Source organism: Rattus norvegicus, chromosome 1 (assembly GCF_021556685.1).
Source record: "Rattus norvegicus strain SHRSP/BbbUtx chromosome 1, alternate assembly SHRSP_T2T, whole genome shotgun sequence".
Classification (NCBI taxonomy): Eukaryota; Metazoa; Chordata; class Mammalia; order Rodentia; family Muridae; genus Rattus; species Rattus norvegicus.
In genome coordinates, this window is record NC_141534.1 from 234,099,947 (window position 1) to 234,125,709 (window position 25,763).

Below are 25,763 nucleotides of genomic sequence, written 5' to 3' on the forward strand. Positions count from 1 at the left end.
AGTACAGTGTAGCTGTCTTCAGACACACCAGAAGAGGGCATCGGATCCCATTACACATGGTTGTGAGCCACCATGTGGTTGCTGGGAATTGAACTCAGGACCTCTGGAAGAGCAGTCAGTGCTCTTAACCACTGAGCCATCTCTCCAGCCTCTCTGTTTACTTCTTAGACAAATTCCTAATAATATCTCCATGATGGTTCTAACATATGTACTGTGCCCCTTGTAACTGTCTGTTTTCTATAAGCACTTTCCCCCTAAAATATAGATTATCCTGCTGGATTACAATATACCTTTGGGTGCCTTCTTGTGTTTTCTTCCCTTGTTTGGAGATAACAGGCACTTCCCATGAGCCATTGGGTCAGTAGGCATGGCTTGATAGTGTAGCTGTACTGGAGTGCAGGAGAATGTATGGGAAGAGGATTTAAGGCCGCAGGCCTGTAGGTTCATTTAGCTGTAACCATTGTGGTGCTATGAACACTTGAGATATCTAACATTTGGGGGGTTGGAAGAGAGATCACATTTGACTAATTCACACAAAAAACATTTTTATTTAAGTTTTGTTTTATTTTTCAGCTAAATGAAAAAAATGTGAATATGGGTTTAAATCAACTGGTATTAGACTAAAAGAAATTTTCTTAAAAGAAAGCAGAATATGAATGCTAAGTAAAGGTGAAGTCTGTTGAATGTTCTTCTGAATTATTTAAAATTTTCCCATAGGAAAGAGCCATAAAAATTATAATTCTCTACAATTAGAGATTACTGAAATTATATTTTACTTAACTTTCTGTTTATTTTAAAGAAAATGACATTATAATAATGGGTTTTGTATTCATGAGTGATTTTTAAGTTGCTGACTTCTGTCATTCACGTTTTTGAGGTGTCTGTGAAAGTAATGATGGTCATGCTGCATGGAGCAGGTTCCTGAGCCTCTCCACATCCAGTTCCTCATGTCTGTAAAATTAGAATATTTGGCTGACCCATTCGAGCCTCCTTTTTATCCTATCAATAACAGTTGAACCTGGCACTCAGGTTTTCAGTAAAAGGAACTGGGCCTTCTGGAGAAATGACTGACTCAAAGACCAAGTCAGGAAATATGCAAGATGGGCTTAGAACATCTTAGAGCCAGAATCTACAAAACACGCCATGAAAACTAAAGGAAATAAGATACGGTAGGGGCGCTAAAGGGGTGGAGGGGCCAGTGGCGCACTTCTGGAGGCAGACGCTGGGAGAATTGGAGAAGAAAAGTACACACCTCGGCCCCTTTACGTGCAAGGCCCCTGTGCCTTCAGACCTGCTGCGTAACTGCTGGCGGGATGCGGCATGAGCATACGGGGCGACAAATTCTCATCCTGAGTCATCACGTGCTCAGCACCACCTGTCATTTAAAACTTAGGGATTACTTCTGAAGTTTTCCATTTAAAATGTCCAAACTGTGGTTGACCCTTGTCTTTGTCAGGTTTTTATTGCTGTGAGAGGCCACTTTAATGCTGATGTTTTTCTCACTTGAGACCCTTCTTCCTAGATGACCCTAGCTTTTGCCACGTTGGAAAAAAAAAAAAAAACTCCCCAACATGATAATAAATTCTGCAGCAGTCATCTTTAAACTTTAATTATGGTCACACATTTCTGGTTCGTTTCTCTGGGATGAGACCTGGGGATTTGATTATCGTTGGGTTACAGGATGCCAGTGCAGTGATCTGAGACATGGTCCTAGCACTGAGGTCACAGGCTCCTGCTGTGCTGCCTCATCTTATGTAGATTCTGGGGATCAAACTCAGGCCCTCACACTCACACCATTTCCTCAGCCTCTCTTTTTTGTTGTCTGTTCTTTAATAATTCCTGGTGATTCCTCAAGCAACTAAAGCATTAGAAGCAGTAAGGACTGCTTGAGTAGGAGAGTAACGCTTCTCTCTCTGTTTCAGGAAAGAGCTCATCCTCTCTGGCACTTTAAGTCCAGTTAAGGATCTACATCTGGGAAAACTGGCCTTAACTAAGTTTCCTAAGAGTCCAGAGACATGGATTCACAGGTGTGGTTGATATTTGTATTCTTTTTCAGTATTTAAGATCACAGCTTATGAAACATGGTTAGGTGTTTGTTCAGAATTTGATTCTAAAGTCACATTACATACATTTGATTCTAAGAATTATCACTTGCTACCTGAGTACTCATGGTAGCAAGTCCTTCCAAGTCTGAGTTTTCATATTCACAAAACATGGGCAATACTTATACTTGTCTCATAGAATTCATAGTTCAGTGCTCTTGAAATCCCACATGTAAGTACTTCACATAATCACTGCTCACTAATGCTGGCTGCTGTCACCCATCTGAACAGTTTTGGAGATTGCCTTTAGACGTAACTATAACATGTGGGCTTGTGTCAATGAATTATATATTCTAGCTGGTTGTATAAAAGACACAGAATCCTGGTGTTTTATTTACAAGCTGTAAGCCTAGATTCAGCAGATTCCTTGCTAGTCTCACCTGTATCCAAACCTTGTGACTTGCTGTTTGAGTCTCGCCCAGCCACAGACTGGTCTGCTCCATCAGTCTGTCCTCAGGGATTTCTCTCAGCCAAGTTTAATGGAGACCTCCTGCTCTCTCCTCCTCCTCTCTCCTTCTCCCCATAGTCCCTCCCGAGAGCCCTCACTTGATTTCTCAGGTCCCACCTCCCTCTGCTGCCCAGTCACAGGCTCTAGCCTTTTATTCACCATAGCATTAAATTGGGGAGCAAGGTTTACACAACCAAGGCCATTGTGTGTGAGAATGTACACCGTCTGGATGGCAACCAGATCTTTAGTTTGAGGCATTACAGCTAGCATTGTGAGTGGGCTCTTACCAAACCATAGTTAGTTGTATTTTCTTCCTTTCCAAAAATTGGCATGATATGCCCCAGAGAGCCGTGTGCTAATGTTGGGGTGGAAAGGTGAGGGTGGGGCTTGTGCCAGAAGGAAACTATCAAATATACATCTCAGTTATTGGGGAGGGGGAGTCTAATTTAAAAGCAAAACAGTGTTTTATTGTGAAACTTCGTTGTTTAACAATGAAATGAATTTTCTTACTCATTTTTCTGTATCTATGGGTTTGAATTTTTTAGTCTGAAAGTATGCTTCCATAAAATTACAAACTGGTCAGAAACCTTTTATGTTACTTTTGATTGAAATGTTTGCTGATGCAAAATATACATAGACAAAAGGAAACTCTGTAATTAAGGACATTTCAAACCCTGATGCTTCAATATATTTTATTTTTTCCACATTTTATGCTGAAGTATAGACATTTTGCTTAATGAAACAAAGCCCAGAGCCCTTTATTTGCAAAACAAAACAAAACAGAGCCCTTTATTTGCAAACAAATGCAGGAGTGAGTGCACACATAACTGACACATGAGTCAGCTGCCAGCCCGCCACACACACACACACACACACACACACACACACACACATACACACACTCTCTCTCTCTCTCTCTCTCTCTCTCTCTCTCCTCTCTCTCTCTCTCTCTCCCTCTTCCTCTCTCTCTCTCTCTCTCTCTCTCTCTCTCTCTCTCTCTCTCTCTCTCTCTCTCTCTCTCTGGCACACTAGTTCCTTTTGTATTTCTCGGTCAAGTCCAGTTTGGAAGTTGGCATTTTGGAACTGATGATTTCTTTTTGACAGATTTTAAGTTTTAGAAAAGTTTCCCTTTCCTATCTGTCATTCTCTTGTTCCCTTTCTGAATTGTATTCCAGAGCACAGGAGCAGAGCCCTTTGATATCCCCAAATCTGAGCTTATAGATTATTTTTGTATTACCCGTACATGGAAACTAGGAACAGGAAAATGATTGTTCTCCTCTCTTACCCGAGTCTTCCCTCGTCTTCCTCCCTCCCCACTCCCCATGCTGTATTAACAGGCGCTGGGTGCTACAGCAGCTAAGTCAGGAAACGTCCCTGCCTTCCTCTGTGGCCAAAGGAAGCTTAGGTGTAGTTCCTGCAGAAAGGACACAGCGGATAATACAGGAAGAGATGGAAGTCTGCAGTGTAGCAGCAGGGAGATATCCCAGCAACTATAATGCCTGGTCCCATCGCATCTGGGTGTTACAGAACGTGGCCAAGCTGGATCTGAAGGTAGGAACTGACGTGCCGGATAGCCAGTACTAGTGAGGGGAAGAGTCAGCATTTCTGTGCATGGACTTCACCTCACCTAATGAAGCAATGACAGTGACGACATGCGTGGTGTAGTTAAAGGTGCCTCTCCATGGGCATACAGACCGAATTTGTATGTTCTAGCTGTTCTGCCAGTTTGCTGTGACCTCACTTTCCTGTCTGAAGAGTGTGATGGTAATTCCTCAACAGCTGTCCAGAGGACTGCTGATTGCCATAGTGTTCTTGCTTAGTATTTAATGCTGGCCAGTAAATACAAGGTTTGCTATGTGAAAGCAGCATTTATAATTGTAAAATAATTAGAAAGGCTTGCCCTCTGAAGTGAGGAATTCCTTAACATTACAGTCCATCACAAACTGGAGTGTTTTAGTCTACTAAGGACGTTCTTTATTAGACGACTTAAAGAAAAATGTTTATAGTAGGTTATTGGAATAAAACTAAATATAGTGCAGACTTTACACAGTTTTAGTACATTAGCATTTAAATGAAACAACAAATTCTTTTGAATGATAGGACAGTGAGGTAAATAGTCACCATGTGTTTATATATACAAGTAGTGCTATTACGGTTTGGTTTGTGTGTTTGTTTTTAATAATAAGCATAATAGGGTTCTAGTCATAAAGATTAGAGAGTAATGGTGCTTAATGGTGCTATGGAGTAAAAACAGCATTTTTGTGTTTTATGTTTCTATGTTTAAATAAACACATTTTTGTAAATTTTAAAGATTACTTTTGAGGGTGAGCAGAATGATATAGATAAGCAAAATTTATTGTGACTAGCCAATTAAAGATTGATTATAATTCCATTTGAAAAAATAGAAATGTAAAATGTCTAATAAAGACACAAAAGACAGTGCCAACTGTGCCCCCTTGGCGCAAGGGCCTGAGAGCAGTCAGCGGCAGGACCTGTCTGATTCCTGCCTCTGTAAAGAGCTGAAAGACAGTCACCAGGAGCGCCTACACACCTGAGAGCAGATGTAAGACCAACTTTTCTGCTCCAAGTCACCTGCCTGGTGGACTCAGGGCACACAGAGGCAGAAGTCCTCTGGGGCAGGAACTGATAGCATGCCACAGCTCTCTGCACCCAAATCCCAGGGGGAAGAGAGCGGAACACCCGGAAGTGCTGACCATCCTGAGGCCGCAGGACAGACTGCCACTTTTGCCCACCTCTACCCACATCCCTGGTTCAAGAGGAAACTGCACAGTGCCTCTGGACATAGGAATATAGGAACAGTCAGCTGCCAGTACCTGCGGTTCTGGTCTGCACCCAGAACTGAACTGAACCAGTCAAACAGTTCCCTATACCCAAATCCCGTGGGGGAGAGCTCCCTGTACCCAAATCCCGTGGGGAAGAGAGCTGGACCCTCAGAAGTGCAAACACTCCCGAGAAATCAGAGGAGACTACTCTCTGCCCACATTCCCGACACAAAAGGAATCGCCTAGTGCCAATGGGGCCCCCTAGGCACAAGGACATAAGAGCAGCCAGCAGCAGGACCCCTCTGATTCCTGCCTGTGCCAAAAGCTGAAAGACAGTCACCAGGAGTGCCTACACACCTGAGAGCAGAGCACCTGTTCCCAGAAATGTCTGAGAGAAAGCAGGAAAACAGTTCTACAGGAGTGCTGACACAGAGGCCTATGGAGGGTCAACCACTATCAGAAACAGCGAGACAAGCTAATACCAGAGACAACCTGATGTCTAGAAGCAATCGCAAGAACCTAAGCAACAGAAACCAAGACTACATGGCATCATCGGAGTCCAGTTCTCCCACCAAAGAAAAAACTGGATATCCAAAAACACTGGAAAAGCAAGATTTAGATTTAAAATCACATTTTATGATAATGATGGAGGACATTAAGAAGGACATAAATAACTCCCGTAAAGAAATGCAGGAAAACATAAGTAAACAAGTAGAAGCCCTTAAAGAGGAAACACAAAAAATCCCTGAAAGAACTATAGAAAAACACAACCAAACAGGTGAAGGAATTGAACAAAACCATCCAGGATTTAAAAATGGAAATAGAAACAATAAAGAAAGCACAAAGGGAGACAATCCTGGAGATAGAAAACCTAAGGAAGAGATTAGAAGTCATAGATGCAAGCATCAACAATATAATACAAGAGATAGAAGGGGCAGAAGATACCATAGAAAACATCGACACAACCATCAAAGATAATGTAAAACACAAAAAACTCCGAGCCCAAAACATCCAGGAAGTCCAGGACACATTGAGAAGATCAAACCTAAGGATAATAGGTATAGAAGAGAGTGAAGACTCCCAACTTAAATGACCAGTAAATATATTCAACCAAATTATAGAAGAAAACTTCCCTAACCTAAAGAAAGAGATGCCCATAAACATACAAGAAGCCTACAGAACTCCAAATAGACTGGACCAGAAGAGAAATTCCTCGCATCACATAATAGTCAAAACACCAAATGCACAAAACAAAGAAAGAGTATTAAAAGCAGTAAGGGAACAAGGTCAAGTGACATATAAAGGCAGACCTATAAGAATTACACCAGACTTCTCACCGGAGACCATGAAAGCCAGAAGATCCTGGACAGATGTCATACAGACCCCAAGAGAACACAAATGCCAGCCTACTATATCCAGCAAAACTCTGAATTAACATAGATGGAGAAATCAAGATATGCCATGACAAAACCAAATTTGCAAAATATCTTTCTACAAATCCAGCCCTACAAAGGATAATAGATGGAAAACTCCCAACAGAAGAAAAAAACTATGGCATACAAAATTTAAGAATGTCATCTTGCAATGAAACCAAAAGAAGAGAGACATACAAACATAATTCCACCTCTAACAACAAAAATACCAGGAAGCAACAATCACTATTCCTTAATATCTCAACATCAATGGACTCATTTCCCCAATAAAAAAACATAGAGTAACAGACTGCATACATAAAGAGGACCAACATTTTGCTGCATAAAGGAAACATACCTCAGAGACAAAGACAGACACTACCTCACAGTAAAAGGCTGGAAAACAAATTTTCAGGCAAATGGTCTGAAGAAACAACTTGCCATTCTAATATTGAAGAAAGTTGACTTTCAACCAAAAGTCATCAAAAAAGACAAGAAAGGATACTTTATATCCATCAAATGAAAAATTCACCAAGATGAACTCTCAATCCTAAATGTCTATGCTCCAAATGTAAGGGCACCTACATTCATAAAAGAGACCATAAAGCTCCAATCAAACATGCACCTCACACAATAATAGTAGGAGATTTCAACCCCTTATTCTCATTAATGGACAGATCATGGAAACAGAAATTAAACAGAGAATAGAGAAACTAACAGAAGTTATGAAACAAATATTTAACAGATATTTATCAAACATTCCATCCAAAAATAAGAGGATATGCCTTCTTTTCAGCACCTCATGGTACCTTCTCCAGAATCGACCATATAATTGGTAACAAAACAGGCCTCAACAGATACAAGAAGATAGAAATAATCCCATGCAACCTATCAGATCACCACGCACTAAGACTGGTCTTCAATAACAACAATAACTACAGAAAGCCCACATATACATGGAAGTTGAACAATGCTCTACTCAATGAAAACTTTGTTAAAAAAGAAATAAAGAAAGAAATTAAAGACTTCTTAGAATTTAATGAAAATGAAGATACAACATGCCCAAACTTATGGGACACAATGAAAGCAGTGCTAAGAGGAAAACTCATAGCGCTGAGTGCCTGCAGAAAGAAACAGGAGAGAGCATATGTCAGCAGCTTGACAGCACACCTAAAAGCTCTAGAACAAAAAGAAACAAATACACCCAGGAGGAGTAGAAGACAAGAAATAATCAAACTCAGGGCTGAAATCAACCAAGTAGAAAAAGAGAGGACTATACAAACAACAAAACCAGGAGCTGGTTCTTTGAGAAAGTCAACAAGATAGATAAACCCTTAGCCAGACTAACCAGAGGTCACAAAGAGTGTATCCAAATGAACAAAATCAGAAATGAAAAGGAAAACATAACAGCAGAATCTGAGGAAATTCAAAAAATCATCAGATGCTACTACAAAAGCCTGTATTTAAAAAAACAAAACAAAACAAAAACTGGGAAATCTGGAGGAAATGGACAATCTTCTAGACAGATACCAGATACCAAAGTTAAGTCAGGAACAAATAAACCATCCAAACAACCCCATAACTCCCAAGGAAATAGAAGCAGTTATTAAAAATCTCCCAACCAAAATGAGCCCAGGACCAGATAGATATACCACAGAATTCTATCAGACCTTGATAGAAGATCTTATACCAATACTGTCCAAAATATTCCACAAAATAGAAACAGATGGAGCACTACCCAATTCCTTCTGTGAAGCCACAATTACTTTTATACTTAAACCACACAAAGACCTAACAAAGAAAGAGAACTTCAGACCAATTTCCTTTATGAATATTGATGTAAAGATACTCAATAAAATTCTTGCAAACCAAATCCAAAAACACATCAAAATGATCATCTATCATGATCAAGTAGGCTTCATCCCAGGGATGCAGGGATGGTATAATATATGAAAATCCATCAACATAATCCACTGTATAAACATACTCAAAGATGAAAACCACATGATCATTTCATTAGATGCTGAGAAAGCATTTGACAAAATGCAATACCCCTTCATGATAAAAGTCCTGGGGGGCTGGGGATTTAGCTCAGTGGTAGAGCGCTTACCTAGGAAGTGCAAGGCCCTGGGTTCGGTCCCCAGCTCCGAAAAAAAGAACCAAAAAAAAAAAAAAAGTCCTGGAAAGATCAGAAATTCAAGGCCCATACCTAAACATAGTAAAAGCCATATACAGCAAACCAGTAGCTAACATCAAACTAAATGGAGAGAAACTTGAAGCTATCCCACTAAAATCAGGGACTAGACAAGGCTGCCCACTCTCTCCCTACTTATTCAATATAGTACTCAAAGTCCTAGTCAGAGCAATCAGACTGCGAAAGGAGATCAAAAGGATACAGATTGGAAAAAAAGAAGTCAAAATATCACTATTTGCAGATGATATGATAGTGTACTTAAGTGACCTCAAAAGTTCCACCGGAGAACCATTAAACCTGATAAACAACTTCAACAAAGTGTCTGGGTATAAAATTAACTCAAACAAATCAGTAGCCTTCCTCTACTCTAAGGATAAATAAGCTAAGAAAGAAATTAGAGAAACAACACCCTTGATATTAGTCCCAAATAATATAAAATATCTTGGTGTGACTTTAACCAAGCAAATGAAAGATCTGTATGACAAGAACTTCAAGTCGCTAAAGATGGAAATTGAAGAAAATCTCAAGATGGAAAGACCTCCCATGTTCGTGGATTGGCAAGATTAATATAGTAAAAATGTCCATTTTCCCAAAAGCAATCTATAGATTCAATGCAATTCCCATCAAAATTCCTACTCAGTTCTTTATAGAGGTAGAAGAGCAATTTGCAAATTCATTTGGAATAACAAAAAAACCCAGGATAGCAAAAACTATACTCAACAATAAAAGAACTTCTCAGGGAATCACCATCCCTGACTTCAAGCAGTATTACAGAGCAATAGTGATAAAAACTGCATGGTATTGGTACAGAGACAGGCAGATAGATCATTGGAATAGAATTGAAGACCCAGAAATGAACCCACACACCTATGGTCACTTGATTTTTGACAAAGGAGCCAAAACCATCCAATGAAAAAAATGAAATAGCATTTTCAGCAAATGGTGCTGGTTCAACTGGAGGTCAGCATGTAGAAGAATGCAGATCGATCCATGCTTATCACCCTGTACAAAGCTTAAGTCCAAGTGGATCAAGGACCTCCACATCAAACCAGATACACTAATAGAAGAAAAAGTGGGGAGGAGTCTCTATCACATGAGCACTGGGGAAAATTTCCTGAACTGAACACCAATGGTTTATGCACTAAAATCAAGAATCGACAAATGGGGTCTCATAAAACTGCAAAGCTTCTAAGGCAAAAGACACTGTCGTTAGGACAAAATGGCAACCAAAAGATTGGGAGAAGCCTTTTGCATCCTACATCTGATAGAGGGCAAATATCCAAAATATACAAAGAACTCAAGAAGTTAAGGCTCCAGAGAGCCAAATAACCTTAAAAAATGGGATACAGAGCTAAACAAAAAATTCTCAGCTGAGGAATATCGAATGGCCGAAAAGCACCTAAAGAAATGTTCAACATCCTTAGTCATCAGGGATATGGAAATCAAAACAACCCTGAGATTCCACCTCACACCAGTGAGAATGGCTAAGATAAAAAACTCAGGTGACAGCAGATGCTGGAGAGGATGTGGAGAAAGAGGATCATTCCTCCATTGTTGGTGGGATTGCAAACTGGTACAACCACTCTTGAAATCAGTCTGGAGTTTCCTCAGAAAATAGGACATTGCACTACCTGAGGACCCAGCTATACTTCTGGGCATATACCCAAAAGATGCTCCAACATACAATAAAGACACGTGCTCCACTATGTTCATCGCAGCCTTATTTATAGTAGCCAGAACCTGGAAAGAACCCAGATGCCCTTCAACAGAGGAATGGATTCCAAAAAATGTGGTATATCTACACAATGGAGTACTACTCAGCTATCAAAAAACAATGACATCATGAAATTCATAGGCAAATGGAATGAATTAGAAAATATCATCCTGAGTGAGGTTATCCAATCACAGAAAAACACACATGGTATGCACTCATTGATAAGTGGATATTAGCCCAAAAGCTCGAATTTCCCAAGATGCAATCCACAGACCACAGGAAGCTCAAGAATAGGGATGAGCAAAATGCTGATGCTTCCACTCCTTAAAAGGGGGAACAAAAATATCCATAGAAGGGCATATGGAGGCAAAGTTTAGAGCAGAGACTGAACTAACTGCCAATCAGAGCCTGCCTCACATGTGGCCCATTTATATACTGCCACCAAAACTAGATAAGATTGATGAAGCTAAGAAGTGCATGCTGAAAGGGACCAGATATAGATCTTTCCTGAGAGAGACAACCAGATAATGTCAAATACAGAGGCAAATGCTAGCAACAAACCACTGAACTGTGAACGGGACCCCCTTTGGGGGAATTAAAGGAAGGAGTAAAAGGGCAGAAGGGGCTTGCAACCCCGTAAGAACAACAATGCCAACCAACAGGAGCTTCCAGGGACTAAACCACTACCCAAAGGCTGTACATGGGCTGACCCTGGGCTCCCACTGCATATGTAGCAGAGAATAGCCTTGGTGGGGCACCAGTGGAAGGGGAAGCCCTTGGTCCTTCCAAGGTTGGAGCCCCAGTGCAGGGGAATGTCAGGGTGAGTGGTAAGGGGGGTGGATGTGTGAGGAGGTGGTAAAGGGAGTGGATGGGTGGGGGAAACACCCTTAGGGAGAAGTGGAGGGAATAGGGGGCTTATGGACAGGAATCCAGGAAAGGGAATAACATTTGAAATATAAATAAAGAAATATATCCAATAAAAAAAGACACAAAAAATAGTTGTCATCATAAACAAAGGAGAGAAATGCAAGTCATAACCACTGTTTCAGTCCTACTAGAATAGCAATAATAATGGCAGACAGTATCAAATGTCATGAGGATTCAGTAGGGTGTCATATAGCTGGTAGGGATATAATCTGGTACCATCGACTATGGAAAAAAGATTAATATTAAAAATGCGAGAAAACCACAGAATTGCTGTATATGGGAGGCATCAGGTATAGCTCAAACCCGTAGATTGTATTCTTGGGAGGAAAAGAAGAATGGTTTTTTATGCCTCTGGAGAATCCTGTGTTCATAACATCATGCGGGAGTGAGGATGCTCGTCCCCAGACTCACGACAACTAGCTGAGGTGATATCTTAGTAAAATAGACTGTCAACCATAATAAAGGAATGAAACACTGTAACACTATGTGATGTAAGTGAATCTGAAAACATGATTAAAAGTAACCAGATTCAAAATCAGACTGTGTATCATTTCCCTGATGAGCTCAGATAGTCAAAGATTATTGAGTCCTGAGAATAGTTGGGAGATAGTTAGTGATTCCCCTGGTAATGCGGGATTTTTTTTGCAGGTATGTAAGAACATTTGAAATCAGCAAATAATGTCAATATAGTTCTGAATATGCTAAAAAGTATATAGGTTTATAACTTTGATTAGAATAGAAAAGCTTACAAAACAGCTTAAGAAGCTCTTGCTCCTGCTTCCTCTTGCTCTCCCCTGTCCCTTTGTCCCTTCTCTCCCCATTCCCCTCCCCCTTTTCTCCATGTGCTCATCTCTCCACGACCTGATGGCTGACCTCTACTCTACTCTTTTCTACTCTCTCTTTTTCTCTGCCCTACTACACTCTTAACTCCCCTCCCCATACCCTTAATAAACTCTATTCTATACTAAAAGAAAAAAAAAGTTAAGAAATTAAACAGACTCTATGCCATTAGATATTTAACTATGTTAAGTAAGTAAAAGACAGGACATTTTAAAAAATAGACTAGGTAATGATAAAAATATATAAATTCCAGAAATAATTTTAGTATATATAATTATGTAAAAATTCCATTAATGCTAAATATGAAATTCTACATAGAAAAAAGGATTTTTGCTCAGTTTATGATAACTAGTAAAATTTGGATTGACTTTTTAGAAAATAATTTAGTTTTTTTTTCTAGGTATAAACTGAACTAAAATGGATTTTTTTAAATCTGAGAAGAAAATAGAGACCTGGAGGATGGTATGCTAGGTAAAAATAAACCATGTAGGGAAGTCCCCCACCCGCGGATCCCGGCCCACAGCAGCTCTCTGCTCCCAGACCCGGTGAGAGAGAAACCCAACCGCCTGGTCAGGTGGGCACTCCTGAGGCTGCAGAGCGGAAGAGACCACCAACACTGCTCACACCTGCCCACATCCCTGGCCCAAGAGGAAACTGTATAAGGCCTCTGGGCTCCCGTGGGGGAGGGCCCAGGAGCAGCAGGACCCCGCCGGACCCTGAAGGAAACAGACCGGATAAACAGTTCTCTGCACCCAAATCCCGTGGGAGGGAGAGCTAAACCTTCAGAGAGGCGGACAAGCCTGGGAAACCAGAAGAGACTGCTCCCTGCACACACATCTCGGACGCCAGAGGAAAAAGCCAAAGACCATCTGGAACCCTGGTGCACTGAAGCTCCCGGAAGGGGCGGCACAGGTCTTCCTGGTTGCTGCCGCTGCAGAGAGCCCCTGGGCAGCACCCCACGAGCAAACCTGAGCCTCGGGACTACAGGTAAGACCAAATTTTCTGCTGCAAGAAAGCTGCCTGGTGACCTCAAGACACAGGCCCACAGGAACAGCTGAAGACCTGTAGAGAGGAAAAACTACACGCCCGAAAGCAGAACACTCTGTCCCCATAACTGACTGAAAGAAAGGAAAACAGGTCTACAGCACTCCTGACTCACAGGCTTATAGGACAGTCTAGCCACTGTCAGAAATAGCAGAACAAAGTAACACTAGAGATAATCTGATGGCGAGAGGCAAGCGCAGGAACCCAAGCAACAGAAACCAAGACTACATGCCATCATCGGAGCCCAATTCTCCCACCAAAACAAACATGGAATATCCAAACACACCAGAAAAGCAAGATCTAGTTTCAAAATCATATTTGATCATGATGCTGGAGGACTTCAAGAAAGACATGAACACACTTAGGGAAGCACAGGAAAACATTAATAAACAAGTAAAAGCCTACAGAGAGGAATCGCAAAAATCCCTGAAAGAATTCCAGGAAAACACAATCAAACAGTTGAAGGAATTAAAAATGGAAATAGAAGCAATCAAGAAAGAACACATGGAAACAACCCTGGATATAGAAAACCAAAAGAAGAGACAAGGAGCTGTAGATACAAGCTTCACCAACAGAATACAAGAGATGGAAGAGAGAATCTCAGGAGCAGAAGATTCCATAGAAATCATTGACTCAACTGTCAAAGATAATGTAAAGCGGAAAAAGCTACTGGTCCAAAACATACAGGAAATCCAGGACTCAATGAGAAGATCAAACCTAAGGATAATAGGTATAGAAGAGAGTGAAGACTCCCAGCTCAAAGGACCAGTAAATATCTTCAACAAAATCATAGAAGAAAACTTCCCTAACCTAAAAAAAGAGATACCCATAGACATACAAGAAGCCTACAGAACTCCAAATAGATTGGACCAGAAAAGAAACACCTCCCGTCACATAATTGTCAAAACACCAAACGCACAAAATAAAGAAAGAATATTAAAAGCAGTAAGGGAAAAAGGTCAAGTAACATATAAAGGGAGACCTATCAGAATCACACCAGACTTCTCGCCAGAAACTATGAAGGCCAGAAGATCCTGGACTGATGTCATACAGACACTAAGAGAACACAAATGCCAGCCCAGGTTACTGTATCCAGCAAAACTCTCAATTAACATTGATGGAGAAACCAAGATATTCCATGACAAAACCAAATTTACACAATATCTTTCTACAAATCCAGCACTACAAAGGATAATAAATGGTAAAGCCCAACATAAGGAGGCAAGCTATACCCTAGAAGAAGCAAGAAACTAATCGTCTTGGTAACAAAACAAAGAGAATGAAAGCACACAAACATAACCTCACATCCAAATATGAATATAACGGGAAGCAATAATCACTATTCCTTAATATCTCTCAATATCAATGGCCTCAACTCCCCAATAAAAAGACATAGATTAACAAACTGGATACGCAACGAGGACCCTGCATTCTGCTGCCTACAGGAAACACACCTCAGAGACAAAGACAGACACTACCTCAGAGTGAAAGGCTGGAAAACAACTTTCCAAGCAAATGGTCAGAAGAAGCAAGCTGGAGTAGCCATTCTAATATCAAATAAAATCAATTTCCAACTAAAAGTCATCAAAAAAGATAAGGAAGGACACTTCATATTCATCAAAGGAAAAATCAACCAAGATGAACTCTCAATCCTAAATATCTATGCCCCAAATACAAGGGCACCTACATACGTAAAAGAAACCTTACTAAAGCTCAAAACACACATTGCACCTCACACAATAATAGTGGGAGATTTCAACACCCCACTCTCATCAATGGACAGATCATGGAAACAGAAATTAAACAGTGATGTAGACAGACTAAGAGAAGTCATGAGCCAAATGGACTTAACGGATATTTATAGAACATTCTATCCTAAAGCAAAAGGATATACCTTCTTCTCAGCTCCTCATGGTACTTTCTCCAAAATTGACCATATAATTGGTCAAAAAACGGGCCTCAACAGGTACAGAAAGATAGAAATAATCCCATGCGTGCTATCGGACCACCACGGCCTAAAACTGGTCTTCAATAATAATAAGGGAAGAATGCCCACATATACGTGGAAATTGAACAATGCTCTACTCAATGATAACCTGGTCAAGGAAGAAATAAAGAAAGAAATTAAAAACTTTTTAGAATTTAATGAAAATGAAGATACAACATACTCAAACTTATGGGACACAATGAAAGCTGTGCTAAGAGGAAAACTCATAGCGCTGAGTGCCTGCAGAAAGAAACAGGAAAGAGCATATGTCAGCAGCTTGACAGCACACCTAAAAGCTCTAGAACAAAAAGAAGCAAATACACCCAGGAGGAGTAGAAGGCAGGAAATAATCAAACTCAGAGCTGAAATCAACCAAGTAGAAACAAAAAGGACCATAGAAAGAATCAACAGAACCAAAAGTTGGTTCTTTGAGAAAATCAACAAGATAGATAAACCCTTAGCCAGACTAACGAGAGGACACAGAGAGTGTGTCCAAATTAACAAAATCAGAAATGAAAAGGGAGACATAACTACAGATTCGGAGGAAATTCAAAAAATCATCAGATCTTACTATAAAAACCTATATTCAACAAAATTTGAAAATCTTCAGGAAATGGACAATTTCCTAGACAGATACCAGGTATCGAAGTTAAATCAGGAACAGATAAACCAGTTAAACAACCCCATAACTCCTAAGGAAATAGAAGCAGTCATTAAAGGTCTCCCAACCAAAAAGAGCCCAGGTCCAGACGGGTTTAATGCAGAATTCTATCAAACCTTCATAGAAGACCTCATACCAATATTATCTAAACTATTCCACAAAATTGAAACAGATGGAGCCCTACCGAATTCCTTCTACGAAGCCACAATTACTCTTATACCTAAACCACACAAAGACACAACAAAGAAAGAGAACTTCAGACCAATTTCCCTTATGAATATCGACGCAAAAATACTCAATAAAATTCTGGCAAACCGAATTCAAGAGCACATCAAAACAATCATCCACCATGATCAAGTAGGCTTCATCCCAGGCATGCAGGGATGGTTTAATATACGGAAAACCATCAACGTGATCCATTATATAAACAAACTGAAAGAACAGAACCACATGATCATTTCATTAGATGCTGAGAAAGCATTTGACAAAATTCAACACCCCTTCATGATAAAAGTCCTAGAAAGAATAGGAATTCAAGGCCCATACCTAAACATAGTAAAAGCCATATACAGCAAACCAGTTGCTAACATTAAACTAAATGGAGAGAAACTTGAAGCAATCCCACTAAAATCAGGGACTAGACAAGGCTGCCCACTCTCTCCCTACTTATTCAATATAGTTCTTGAAGTTCTAGCCAGAGCAATCAGACAACAAAAGGAGATCAAAGGGATACAGATCGGAAAAGAAGAGGTCAAAATATCACTATTTGCAGATGACATGATAGTATATTTAAGTGATCCCAAAAGTTCCACCAGAGAACTACTAAAGCTGATAAACAACTTCAGCAAAGTGGCTGGGTATAAAATTAACTCAAATAAATCAGTTGCCTTCCTCTATACAAAAGAGAAACAAGCCGAGAAAGAAATTAGGGAAACGACACCCTTCATAATAGACCCAAATAATATAAAGTACCTCGGTGTGACTTTAACCAAGCAAGTAAAAGATCTGTACAATAAGAACTTCAAGACACTGAGGAAAGAAATTGAAGAAGACCTCAGAAGATGGAGAGATCTGCCATGCTCATGGATTGGCAGGATTAATATAGTAAAAATGGCCATTTTACCAAAAGCAATCTACAGATTCAATGCAATCCCCATCAAAATACCAATCCAATTCTTCAAAGAGTTAGACAGAACAATTTGCAAATTCATCTGGAATAACAAAAAACCCAGGATAGCTAAAGCTATCCTCAACAATAAAAGGACTTCAGGGGGAATCACTATCCCTGAACTCAAGCAGTATTACAGAGCAATAGTGATAAAAACTGCATGGTATTGGTACAGAGACAGACAGATAGACCAATGGAATAGAATTGAAGACCCAGAAATGAACCCACACACCTATGGTCACTTGATTTTTGACAAAGGAGCCAAAACCATCCAATGGAAAAAAGATAGCATTTTCAGCAAATGGTGCTGGTTCAACTGGAGGGCAACATGTAGAAGAATGCAGATCGATCCATCCTTATCACCCTGTACAAAGCTTAAGTCCAAGTGGATCAAGGACCTCCACATCAAACCAGACACACTCAAACTAATAGAAGAAAAACTAGGGAAGCATCTGGAACACGTGGGCACTGGAAAAAATTTCCTGAACAAAACACCAATGGCTTATGCTCTAAGATCAAGAATCGACAAATGGGATCTCATAAAACTGCAAAGCTTCTGTAAGGCAAAGGACACTGTGGTTAGGACAAAACGGCAACCAACAGATTGGGAAAAGATCTTTACCAATCCTACAACAGATAGAGGCCTTATATCCAAAATATACAAAGAACTCAAGAAGTTAGACCGCAGGGAAACAAATAACCCTATTAAAAAATGGGGTTCAGAGCTAAACAAAGAATTCACAGCTGAGGAATGCCGAATGGCGGAGAAACACCTAAAGAAATGTTCAACATCTTTAGTCATAAGGGAAATGCAAATCAAAACAACCCTGAGATTTCACCTCACACCAGTGCGATTGGCTAAGATCAAAAACTCAGGTGACAGCAGATGCTGGCGAGGATGTGGAGAAAGAGGAACACTCCTCCATTGTTGGTGGGATTGCAGACTGGTAAAACCATTCTGGAAATCAGTCTGGAGGTTCCTCAGAAAATTGGACATTGAACTGCCTGAGGATCCAGCTATACCTCTCTTGGGCATATACCCAAAAGATGCCTCAACATATAAAAGAGACACGTGCTCCACTATGTTCATCGCAGCCTTATTTATAATAGCCAGAAAATGGAAAGAACCCAGATGCCCTTCAACAGAGGAATGGATACAGAAAATGTGGTACATCTACACAATGGAATATTACTCAGCTATCAAAAACAACGAGTTTATGAAATTCGTAGGCAAATGGTTGGAACTGGAAAATATCATCCTGAGTGAGCTAACCCAATCACAGAAAGACATACATGGTATGCACTCATTGATAAGTGGCTATTAGCCCAAATGCTTGAATTACCCTAGATCCCTAGAACAAACGAAACTCAAGACGGATGATCAAAATGTGAATGCTTCACTCCTTCTTTAAATGAGGAAAAAGAATACCCTTGGCAGGGAAGGGAGAGGCAAAGATTAAAACAGAGACTGAACGAACACCCATTCAGAGCCTGCTCCACATGTGGCCCATACATATACAGCCACCCAATTAGACAAGATGGATGAAGCAAAGAAGTGCAGACCGACAGGAGCCGGATGTAGATCGCTCCTGAGAGACACAGCCAGAATACAGCAAATATAGAGGCGAATGCCAGCAGCAAACCACTGAACTGAGAATAGGTCCCCTATTGAAGGAATCAGAGAAAGAACTGGAAGAGCTTGAAGGGACTCGAGACCCCAAAAGTACAACAATGCCAAGCAACCAGAGCTTCCAGGGACTAAGCCACTACCTAAAGACTATACATGGACTGACCCTGGACTCTGACCCCATAGGTAGCAATGAATATCCTAGTAAGAGCACCAGTGGAAGGGGAAGCCCTGGGTCCTGCTAAGACTGAACCCCCAGTGAACTAGTCTATGGGGGGAGGGCGGCAATGGGGGGAGGGTTGGGAGGGGAACACCCATAAGGAAGGGGAGGGGGGAGGGGGATGTTTGCCTGGAAACCGGGAAAGGGAATAACACTCGAAATGTATATAAGAAATACTCAAGTTAATAAAAAAAAAATACTGTCTTGAAAAAAAAAAAAAAAAAAAAAAAAAATAAACCATGTAGGGGCTGGGGATTTAGCTCAGTGGTAGAGCGCTTACCTAGGAAGCGCAAGGCCCTGGGTTCGATCCCCAGCTCCGAAAAAAAGAACCAAAAAAAAAAAAAATAAATAAACCATGTAAATGTTATATAATCTCACTTTTATGTGAAACCTACAAAGTCTGAATTCATTGAAGCCCAGTAGAATGATGGTTGGAAGTGATGAAAAAAGGAGAGTTACTGGTCACCGGGAACAAATTAGACTTACCTAAGGATAAGCCCTAATGACCTCATACAGCTTAGTATATATAATTATAACATCATGTGGAGGGCATAGAGCGATTGCTTAGTGATCACTCAGGGGTTAAGAGCCCTCACTGCTCTAACAGAGGACTGGAGTTTGTTTTTCAGCACCCACATGGTGGCTCACAACTGCTTATAACACTAGTTCCTAGGGATCTGACACCTTCTAACGTCCACCGGCACAAGATACATACATGCAAGCAAAACACTCAGACACAAAAATCAATACATTTTCCAAAGAATAGTATCTTATGTATACAGCTGAAGCTTGCTGCAGCTATATCTTAGTCTCACGATAAAGAAAAGTGATAACTCTGTAAGGTGATTAACTTGTTTTTTATAGTCCAACAATGTATACATGCTTATGATTACATTGTATAACAAAGGTGTATACTTTTTTTAGTCAATTACTTGTAGGCTTAGATTTTTTTCAAAACCTACTTTAATTATGCTTTAATGTTCCAACCTCCCTTCTAGCCCACCACCTCCCACAAGTAGGGGGAAAGAAAGGATAATAGGAAACGGAGGTTGAGACCAGTTTAGAAATAGTTTTTTGGGAGCAATTCCAACCTTCTTTGTCAGGAGTCCAGTCCACTAGCAAAACACCAAACACAAATCAGCAGTGGCAGTCCAGTTACTCACCAAACACCAATCAGTAGCAACAGCTCATTCAGAAGAAACTGGGAGACACCCGCGGATCCCGGCCCGCAGCAGCTCTCTGCTCCCAGACCCGGTGAGAGAGAGACCCAACCGCCTGGTCAGGTGGGCACTCCTGAGGCTGCAGAGCGGAAGAGACCACCAACACTGCTCACCCCTGCCCACATCCCTGGCCCAAGAGGAAACTGTATAAGGCCTCTGGGCTCCCGTGGGGGAGGGCCCAGGAGCAGCAGGACACCGGCCTGAGACACCGCCGGAACCTGAAAGAAACAGACTGGATAAACAGTTCTCTGCACCCAAATCCCGTGGGAGGGAGAGCTAAACCTTCAGAGAGGCAGACAAGCCTGGGAAACCAGAAGAGACTGCTCCCTGCACACACATCTCGGACGCCAGAGGAAAAAGGCAAAGACCATCTGGAACCCTGGTGCACTGAAGCTCCCGGAAGGGGCGGCACAGGTCTTCCTGGTTGCTGCCGCTGCAGAGAGCCCCTGGGCAGCACCCCACGAGCGAACTTGAGCCTCGGGACCACAGGTAAGACCAAATTTTCTGCTGCAAGAAAGCTGCCTGGTGAACTCAAGACACAGGCCCACAGGAACAGCTGAAGACCTGTAGAGAGGAAAAACTACATGCCCGAAAGCAGAACACTCTGTCCCCATAACTGACTGAAAGAGAGGAAAACAGGTCTACAGCACTCCTGACACACAGGCTTATAGGACAGTCTAGCCACTGTCAGAAATAGCAGAACAAAGTAACACTAGAGATAATCTGATGGCGAGAGGCAAGCGCAGGAACCCAAGCAACAGAAACCAAGACTACATGCCATCATCGGAGCCCAATTCTCCCACCAAAACAAACATGGAATATCCAAACACACCAGAAAAGCAAGATCTAGTTTCAAAATCATATTTGATCATGATGCTGGAGGACTTCAAGAAAGACATGAACACACTTAGGGAAACACAGGAAAACATTAATAAACAAGTAGAAGCCTACAGAGAGGAATCGCAAAAATCCCTGAAAGAATTCCAGGAAAACACAATCAAACAGTTGAAGGAATTAAAAATGGAAATAGAAGCAATCAAGAAAGAACACATGGAAACAACCCTGGATATAGAAAACCAAAAGACGAGACAAGGAGCTGTAGATACAAGCTTCACCAACAGAATACAAGAGATGGAAGAGAGAATCTCAGGAGCAGAAGATTCCATAGAAATCATTGACTCAACTGTCAAAGATAATGTAAAGCGGAAAAAGCTACTGGTCCAAAACATACAGGAAATCCAGGACTCAATGAGAAGATCAAACCTAAGGATAATAGGTATAGAAGAGAGTGAAGACTCCAGCTCAAAGGACCAGTAAATATCTTCAACAAAATCATAGAAGAAAACTTCCCTAACCTAAAAAAAGAGATACCCATAGACGTACAAGAAGCCTACAGAACTCCAAATAGATTGGACCAGAAAAGAAACACCTCCCGTCACATAATTGTCAAAACACCAAACGCACAAAATAAAGAAAGAATATTAAAAGCAGTAAGGGAAAAAGGTCAAGTAACATATAAAGGGAGACCTATCAGAATCACACCAGACTTCTCGCCAGAAACTATGAAGGCCAGAAGATCCTGGACTGATGTCATACAGACCCTAAGAGAACACAAATGCCAGCCCAGGTTACTGTATCCAGCAAATGTCTCAATTAACATTGATGGAGAAACCAAGATATTCCATGACAAAACCAAATTTACACAATATCTTTCTACAAATCCAGCACTACAAAGGATAATAAATGGTAAAGCCTAACATAAGGAGGCAAGCTATACCCTAGAAGAAGCAAGAAACTAATCGTCTTGGCAACAAAACAAAGAGAATGAAAGCACACAAACATAACCTCACATCCAAATATGAATATAAAGGGAAACAATAATCACTATTCCTTAATATCTCTCAATATCAATGGCCTCAACTCCCCAATAAAAAGACATAGATTAACAAACTGGATACGCAACGAGGACCCTGCATTCTGCTGCCTACAGGAAACACACCTCAGAGACAAAGACAGACACTACCTCAGAGTGAAAGGCTGGAAAACAACTTTCCAAGCAAGTGGTCAGAAGAAGCAAGCTGGAGTAGCCATTCTAATATCAAATAAAATCAATTTCCAACTAAAAGTCATCAAAAAAGATAAGGAAGGACACTTCATATTCATCAAAGGAAAAATCCACCAAGATGAACTCTCAATCCTAAATATCTATGCCCCAAATACAAGGGCACCTACATATGTAAAAGAAACCTTACTAAAGCTCAAAACACACATTACACCTCACACAATAATAGTGGGAGATTTCAACACCCCACTCTCATCAATGGACAGATCATGGAAACATAAATTAAACAGTGATATCAACAGACTAAGCGAAGTCATGAGCCAAATGGACTTAACGGATATTTATAGAACATTCTATCCTAAAGCAAAAGGATATACCTTCTTCTCAGCTCCTCATGGTACTTTCTCCAAAATTGACCATATAATTGGTCAAAAAACGGGCCTCAACAGGTACAGAAAGATAGAAATAATCCCATGTGTGCTATCGGACCACCACGGCCTAAAACTGGTCTTCAATAACAATAAGGGAAGAATGCCCACATATACGTGGAAATTGAACAATGCTCTACTCAATGATAACCTGGTCAAGGAAGAAATAAAGAAAGAAATTAAAAACTTTTTAGAATTTAATGAAAATGAAGATACAACATACTCAAACTTATGGGACACAATGAAAGCTGTGCTAAGAGGAAAACTCATAGCGCTGAGTGCCTGCAGAAAGAAACAGGAAAGAGCATATGTCAGCAGCTTGACAGCACACCTAAAAGCTCTAGAACAAAAAGAAGCAAATACACCCAGGAGGAGCAGAAGGCAGGAAATAATCAAACTCAGAGATGAAATCAACCAAGTAGAAACAAAAAGGACCATAGAAAGAATCAACAGAACCAAAAGTTGGTTCTTTGAGAAAATCAAAAAGATAGATAAACCCTTAGCCAGACTAACGAGAGGACACAGAGAGTGCGTCCAAATTAACAAAATCAGAAATGAAAAGGGAGACATAACTACAGATTCAGAGGAAATTCAAAAAATCATCAGATCTTACTATAAAAACCTATATTTAACAAAATTTGAAAATCTTCAGGAAATGGACAATTTCCTAGACAGATACCAGGTATCGAAGTTAAATCAGGAACAGATAAACCAGTTAAACAACCCATAACTCCTAAGGAAATAGAAGCAGTCATTAAAGGTCTCCCAACCAAAAAGAGTCCAGGTCCAGACGGGTTTAGTGCAGAATTCTATCAAACCTTCATAGAAGACCTCATACCAATATTATCCAAACTATTCCACAAAATTGAAACAGATGGAGCCCTACCGAATTCCTTCTACGAAGCCACAATTACTCTTATACCTAAACCACACAAAGACACAACAAAGAAAGAGAACTTCAGACCAATTTCCCTTATGAATATCGACGCAAAAATACTCAATAAAATTCTGGCAAACCGAATTCAAGAGCACATCAAAACAATCATCCACCATGATCAAGTAGGCTTCATCCCAGGCATGCAGGGATGGTTTAATATACGGAAAACCATCAACGTGATCCATTATATAAACAAACTGAAAGAACAGAACCACATGATCATTTCATTAGATGCTGAGAAAGCATTTGACAAAATTCAACACCCCTTCATGATAAAAGTCCTGGAAAGAATAGGAATTCAAGGCCCATACCTAAACATAGTAAAAGCCATATACAGCAAACCAGTTGCTAACATTAAACTAAATGGAGAGAAACTTGAAGCAATCCCACTAAAATCAGGGACTAGACAAGGCTGCCCACTCTCTCCCTACTTATTCAATATAGTTCTTGAAGTTCTAGCCAGAGCAATCAGACAACAAAAGGAGATCAAAGGGATACAGATCGGAAAAGAAGAAGTCAAAATATCACTATTTGCAGATGACATGATAGTATATTTAAGTGATCCCAAAAGTTCCACCAGAGAACTACTAAAGCTGATAGACAACTTCAGCAAAGTGGCTGGGTATAAAATTAACTCAAATAAATCAGTTGCCTTCCTCTATACAAAAGAGAAACAAGCCGAGAAAGAAATTAGGGAAACGACACCCTTCATAATAGACCCAAATAATATAAAGTACCTCGGTGTGACTTTAACCAAGCAAGTAAAAGATCTGTACAATAAGAACTTCAAGACACTGAGGAAAGAAATTGAAGAAGACCTCAGAAGATGGAAAGATCTCCCATGCTCATGGATTGGCAGGATTAATATAGTAAAAATGGCCATTTTACCAAAAGCAATCTACAGATTCAATGCAATCCCCATCAAAATACCAATCCAATTCTTCAAAGAGTTAGACAGAACAATTTGCAAATTCATCTGGAATAACAAAAAACCCAGGATAGCTAAAGCTATCCTCAACAATAAAAGGACTTCAAGGGGAATCACTATTCCTGAACTCAAGCAGTATTACAGAGCAATAGTGATAAAAACTGCATGGTATTGGTACAGAGACAGACAGATAGACCAATGGAATAGAATTGAAGACCCAGAAATGAACCCACACACCTATGGTCACTTGATTTTTGACAAAGGAGCCAAAACCATCCAATGGAAAAAAGATAGCATTTTCAGCAAATGGTGCTGGTTCAACTGGAGGGCAACATGTAGAAGAATGCAGATCGATCCATGCTTATCACCCTGTACAAAGCTTAAGTCCAAGTGGATCAAGGACCTCCACATCAAACCAGACACACTCAAACTAATAGAAGAAAAACTAGGGAAGCATCTGGAACACATGGGTACTGGAAAAAATTTCCTGAACAAAACACCAATGGCTTATGCTCTAAGATCAAGAATCGACAAATGGGATCTCATAAAACTGCAAAGCTTCTGTAAGGCAAAGGACACTGTGGTTAGGACAAAACGGCAACCAACAGATTGGGAAAAGATCTTTACCAATCCTACAACAGATAGAGGCCTTATATCCAAAATATACAAAGAACTCAAGAAGTTAGACCGCAGGGAAACAAATAACCCTATTAAAAAATGGGGTTCAGAGCTAAACAAAGAATTCACAGCTGAGGAATGCCGAATGGCTGAGAAACACCTAAAGAAATGTTCAACATCTTTAGTCATAAGGGAAATGCAAATCAAAACAACCCTGAGATTTCACCTCACACCAGTGCGATTGGCTAAGATCAAAAACTCAGGTGACAGCAGATGATGGCGAGGATGTGGAGAAAGAGGAACACTCCTCCATTGTTGGTGGGATTGCAGACTGGTAAAATCATTCTGGAAATCAGTCTGGAGGTTCCTCAGAAAATTGGACATTGAACTGCCTGAGGATCCAGCTATACCTCTCTTGGGCATATACCCAAAAGATGCCTCAA

At 40.5% G+C, this 25,763-nt stretch overlaps 1 protein-coding gene across 2 annotated transcripts in view; it reads left to right on the plus strand.

The window, feature by feature from the left end:
- Ptar1 (protein prenyltransferase alpha subunit repeat containing 1) overlaps positions 1 to 25,763 on the plus strand; it is a 50,124-nt gene that overhangs the window by 16,312 nt on the left and 8,049 nt on the right. The window contains exons 4-6 of one of the 2 annotated variants that reach the window (XR_015678175.1): positions 1,923 to 2,027; positions 3,888 to 4,101; positions 12,821 to 12,891. Coding sequence is in view for 1 of the 2 variants with exons in the window: in NM_001105760.2 (NP_001099230.2) it covers positions 1,923 to 2,027; positions 3,888 to 4,101 (319 nt within the window). In the remaining variant the exon portion in view is untranslated. 2 annotated transcript variants of the gene reach the window in all.